This window comes from Balaenoptera ricei, chromosome 2, assembly GCF_028023285.1.
Source record: "Balaenoptera ricei isolate mBalRic1 chromosome 2, mBalRic1.hap2, whole genome shotgun sequence".
In the NCBI taxonomy this organism is placed as follows: Eukaryota; Metazoa; Chordata; class Mammalia; order Artiodactyla; family Balaenopteridae; genus Balaenoptera; species Balaenoptera ricei.
Window position 1 is genome coordinate 20,444,878 of NC_082640.1, and position 6,000 is coordinate 20,450,877.

General features: G+C 46.0%; 1 protein-coding gene across 1 annotated transcript in view; it reads right to left on the bottom strand.

The window, feature by feature from the left end:
- DHTKD1 (dehydrogenase E1 and transketolase domain containing 1) overlaps positions 1-4,918 on the bottom strand; it is a 51,529-nt gene extending 46,611 nt beyond the window's left edge. The window contains exon 1 of the mRNA XM_059912087.1: positions 4,659-4,918. Coding sequence (XP_059768070.1) covers positions 4,659-4,815 — 157 coding nt within the window. The 5' untranslated portion in view covers positions 4,816-4,918. The remainder of the gene's footprint in view (positions 1-4,658) is intronic.
- Positions 4,919-6,000: the final 1,082 nt, after the last annotated feature.

A 6,000-nucleotide genomic window follows, 5' to 3' on the forward strand; every position in this document is an offset into this window, starting at 1 on the left:
ACAGAAAGTACAAGGTGAAAAAGTTGCTTGCCCCAGATTTTTAAAGTACATCTGCAGCAGAGACTATTATAACCCCCAACATCCATTTTCCCTTCTCTTTTATGGTAACAGATAGTCGAGTATACGACCACCCAGAATAAGGATACCCTTTCCAGCCTTCCCTGCAGCCAGGGTGGCCATATGACTATGTTCTGGCCAATGAGAGGACAGTAGAAGTGATGTTGCAACTTCTGGGTCTTACCCTTAAAGGGATGGTGTTCTCTTCCCCTCCCCCTTTTCCTCCCTCTTGCTGGCCAGTATGTGGTTATAGTGGTGAGCTATCCTGGACCAGAGTTGAAAGCAACACCCGCAGGGTGGCGAGGAAACAACGTAGAAGAAACTTGAACCCCTACAGCTTTGCAGAGCAGAGCTGTCATACCAGCTCAGACTTCTACTTACTTTATTCAACCCACTGTTATTCCAGGTCTCTGGCACAGCCCCTGAACACATCCTATCCAATACTGAATTTGCTACCGGAGGTGGGTTGCTGCCATAACAGAACCTAAAATGTATACGACACTGGCTTAGCAGTCAGGTGGTGGGTACCAAGGACCCAGGTATTTCAGACTAGAAAGCTGAAACAGTGTTATGTTATCTGACAAAACATTTGCTAAAACTGTCACTTGCGATATCTTGAAAGGTAGGCTGCATGCCCATGGAGCCTGTAGCTCAGTAGTCTGTGTTCATTGTTTCTTGTCACTTTCAGGAAAGCCCCAGAAGAAAGGTGAGGTCAAGGAGCTAGTTCATCAGCAAGAAGAGATGGAGGGAAATTCACTCCACTACTGGGAGGTTTTCTCCATCTGTGGCCTCAGTACCTAGAGGGCAGACCCAGCCAAGGTTTGAAAGGTAGAAGCAATTAGTAAAGGTAGTTCTGAAGAGGCTGTCTTAGCCGGAGATAGGAGAAAAGATGAAACCCCTTTTTAAGTACCTTCTAGTAAGCATTATCTGTTAGATGATGAAAGCCAGCTGAGCCTTTAATATCACACAAAGGGTTTTGCCTTCCCACTACAGCATATTAGTTGAGATGGTCTCAAAATAAACACCATTAAATTTAGGGAGTCGAATGGGTAGAAGCAGTAAATAAAAGACCAGGGTTTTCAGGCTTAAAAACTAGGCCCGGATGAGCTCTTTGACTGTGGGCAACTTCCTCATGGAATGACTAGAAGCAAAAAGCCAAAAAGCAAAAAGCCAAAAGACTGCAGTCCTAGGAATTTTATTTAAGAAACTGAACTGCTGGGCTTCCCTGGTGGCGCAGTGGTTAAGAATCCGCCTGCCAATGCAGAGGACACGGGTTCGAGCCCTGGTCCGGGAAGATCCCACGTGCCGTGGAGCAACTCAGCCCGTGTGCCACAACTACTGAGCCTGTGCTCTAGAGCCCGTGAGCCACAACTACCGAAGCCCGTGCGCCTAGAGCCCGTGCTCCGCAACAAGAGAAGGCACCGCAATGAGAAGACCACGTACCACAACGAAGAGCAGCTCCCGCTCACCGGAACTAGAGAAAGTCCACGCGCAGCAATGAAGACCCAATGCAGCCAAAAATAAATAAATAGAATAAATAAATTTAAAAAAACCTGAACTGCCAAAGAAATCCCAACTCCAAATCTTAAAAAATGGTACAACTGAACTTATTTACAAAACAGAGATAGAGTCACAGATGTAGAAAACAAACCTAGGATTACAAAGGGGGAAATGGGGGGGGGAGAGGATAAATTGGGAGATTGGGACTGACATCTATAGACTACTATATATAAAATAGATAAGTAATAAGAACCCGCTGTACAGCACAGGGAACTCTACTCAATACTCTGTAGTGACCTATACGGGAAAAGAATCTAAAAAAGAGTGGATATATGTATATATATAACTGGTTCACTTTGCTGTACAGCAGAAAGTAACACAACATTGTAAATCAACTATACTCCACTAAAAATTAATTTAAAAAATAAAAAATAAAAACAAATAAAATAAAAAACTGAACTGCCAAAGAAATCCCAACTCTGGCCAGAAAAAAAAAAAAATCTGTAATTGATGACTACCTAAAGTAACTATCAGGTTCCTAACCTTAGCAAAATAAAGTGGACCATGAAAGGTGTGCAGCCCCCAAGGAGGGCACACTCCCCAATGCCCTCAGAAGATACAGGTTAAAGAAGAATCCATAAGGCAAGACCAGGGGAAGGGATGGGGGCAGAGTTGAGGGGCCAGATAATCTAGTGAACTTACCACTCAGCCACATCAAGGGGCTTTATCATTCCTACCCAATAGGACTTGATAACTGGTCTGAACCAGTGGCTGCTATAGATTCCTCATTCTTTCCTTTTGTGGATGGGAGTTTCCTTTGTACATCAAATGTGTATATATTCAGGATGGATGGCAGTTCATAAAATTCCAGACTCCGAGGAGCCACAGCCAGACCTGCTGGAGAGGACTGCACATTCTCCAGAGATAATGGACTTTGAGCTGGATTCAGGAATTGAATGGAGGAGGGAGGAAGTGAGTACATTCTATGTGTGGGAAGAAAAGCTTAGGATATTTGAATGGCCAAAGGGGCCGAGTGTGGTGATTACTAATTATTTTCCAACATCTATTTTCCTCTTCTCTCTCAAAATAATTTTTAGCTGGAAGGTAGCCATCCTGAATAAAGACTATGCTTTCCAGTCTCCCTTGCAGGTATGTATAGACGTGTGACCAAGCTCTTTGGACGTGAGCTATATGCAATCTCCTTCCCCATTCTCCCACACAGCCTAGTAGGAGTAGTATCTATAAAAAGAGTTTTTACAAAATGATGTGATAAATTCTGAAACAGGAAACAGAAAGAACTGTCACAGATCTACATGGAATGATAATTTTGAAGAAAGTTACAAAACGGCCCACTTGCCTTTAAGTTTTATTCGGAGTATTAAAAAAAGATATAAGGAAAAAATTCCTTAAGTCAGATCCCACAACTGCAACAAACAACTATTTCTCAGTATTGATTTTACTCTATCCTCTCAGTACAACACAATATTGTACCCTTAGCCTGCAGTTCTAACTCAATACTGAACTTTCAAAGTTCACCAAGGATCCCACAATACAGCAAGTTCATTGCTAGGAGGGGTGGGGAGGCACAAGTTGGTGATGAGGGAAGAGAGAAGATTATATACAGATAAAATCAACCCCAGAGATATTTTTTCAAACCACACCAGCCCAAAGCTCCCTGGATGATTTGGATACAGTCTTGCCATTGAGAACCACCAGCCCAGACTTTTCCCAGGCAAAGATTAATTCTCCACTGCCAGGCTGTTAATAGGAATCAAACAGAGACCCAACAGTGAGGGAAAACCTCAAATATGATCACAATAATTGCACACTGAGCACACACTAGTAAGTTCTTAATTGAAGAAGAGATTGTCAAATACATCTTACACATACATCCCTTATGACTATAACAACAGTGTTTGGCCACGGTGGCCACGGACGTCCTGCTAGAGAATCACCTAGAGTGACATAAAAATACAAATTCCTGAACCTCATTGCAGGCCACTGAATGAGAACTAGGGTGGGGTTTAGGGGAGGGGAGAAGGAGGCTGGCCTGGGAGCTAGCATTTTAACATCACGCAGAGTGATCTGAATGCACGCTTCAGTTTGAGGACAATTGGCATGTAAAATGCTGGGCACTCAATTTGCCAAGTGAAATAAGATACCTATAGTCTTACTCTCAAGGGATTAGCAACCTAGCTGGCCAAAATCCTGTCCCTAAAGAAACCCGCTGGACTCAAGAAGGAGAATCAGTTTTATTCTAAATGTCCCCTGAGATCAAAAGCAAAATATTGAGGTTCCAATGTGTAATGTACTGCTCAGAGGTCAGGTGCTTAGATGATGAAGGGGCTCCTAATTGTTAATCCAATAACTGGATCAAAGATGCCAAATGACCTTCCTCTAATAATCGATCTGTGTTCATCTTCTATTCTGTGAGGATGAATAAAGATACAATAACTTAAAAAAAAAAAAGATACAATAACTTTGGAGCATAAACCAAATACTCAAAATTCATCTCTTGCACATGAGGATGCAACAGAGCTTCCAAAAACTGATATTCATGTCTCCTAATACATTAAAACCCGAGTAACACGTTTCTAAATTCAGCAAAGAGTTCTAAACTCTGAAATTAAAGAGGCTACACAGAGGAGACAAATGGATAATAAATACCATGCTGTGGTCCAAGACCATCTGCTAACTGCCCTCTTCACCCTAGTCACAGTCGCGATCCCCACACATCCCGGCTCACACCAGCTTCGGAGACGGCCCTGGAAATGTATCCTTGGGTGAACTCCAGGAGCTGAGATATCTTAGAACTTTTCTTTTCCTGCAGCCCCGACTCTGCAAAGAGCTAAGTTCTCACACGTTTTACGACCAAGGAATGGAAAAGACAAGAGCTCACAAAACCATTCTGTGACCCCGACCCTGACAATATGCACGCCTGTCCGCCTCTGCTCCCTCGCCTCACCTTCCTCCCCACCCTCCTACTCGCACACTGAGGCCCCTAGAAGCCCCAACTATCAAAAGCACCCTATCCCAGGCCAGGCAGGAAGGCCCCCTGCCTCCCCAGGCCCCACGCCCACCGCCCGGGCCCAATCCCTGACCTGGGGGGCGCGCCAGGCCGCCCTGGGGCTCCCGGCTCTCGGGCTTCCTCGGCGGGTAGCCGTAGACACCCCTCTCTGTCTGGTAGCCGCGCCGGAGGAGGAGCGGAGGGGCCCGACCGAGGCCCAGTCTTGCTGCTGCCACAGTGGCCAAGGCCATGTCCCGCCAGGCCCCCCGGGCCCAGAGACTTCTGCGGGAGATCTAGGGGTCGCGTCCACTGGGAGGTAGCTCCTGAAACCCCCCGCGTGGGAGGCGAGAGGAGGGAGTGGGTAGGCGAGGGGAAGCCCCGCCTTCGAGACAACGCCCCCAGTCCTGATTGGCCAGGGCCGGCCCTCGGAGCCAATCTAGATCAGCGGCCTTCAAAGTGAAGCCACGCCCCGGGATCCGCTGGGACTCGCGCGGTCCTAGAGGCTGAGGGTAGCCCTGGATTTGGGAAAACGGCGAGTGTTGAGCACAGCGTTACCGGCTTTCTGGTATAAACCTTGATATACCTGTATATGCTGCGGTCTCCCACCAGGAGTGATCACCCACCAGCCCTCTCCTGGAAGCCCCAGAGCACAACCTCACACACACGATGCAGTCTCCTACAGAAAGGAAGAATTAGCGACAGGGTGCATGAAAAGTGGCTGGGACTCAAACCAAGGGACTTGGTTTGAAGGAAAGGTCATAGGAAGTAACCAGAAAATCAACATCCCCCCTCCATTTGCATTTTTGTAAGAAACATTGAGGGAGAAAGAATAAAATAGGGGAGAAGGAGCCTGTACGAAAGCGATAGAATAGGAGTGAAGAGAAAGTGGACGTGGAAGATTTCATGTGGAGTGAGGTAAATGTGCAAGGTGAGGGGCACGCCAAGGAGAGGGGCAAGCATGAGCACAGAAGCCTGGGAGAGGCTGCAAGGCATTGCAAGTGATTCCAAGAGGCCGGCGAATTGGGTGTGTATTGAGAGATGGGAGTGGAAAGGTAGATACAGGATAACTGGGTGATTAAAAGAGCTTTCAGTAAAAAAGAAGGAAGTAATTACGAGATCAATGTCCCTTTATATCCCAGAGAAGGGGATCTCCAATCTCCCACAGTGACAAGGTTAGCCTTGGACTGGAGCAAGGGCGCTTCATAGAATATAAAAGTAGGAAAGGCAGAGCATAAGCGTATCTATTTCGGTAGGCTGATAGATTTGATCATGGAACGACGATGAAGTTTTTTTCTGCTTCTATTTTTTTTTTTGGTGAAATATTAAGCAAGATGAACAGCAGAAAGTGGGAGTAAAAAGACATGGGAGGACGTCTGAAAGGGATAAAAAGGTATGAAGCAGTGGGATGGGAAAGTGAACAGACCCAGAAATGTCAT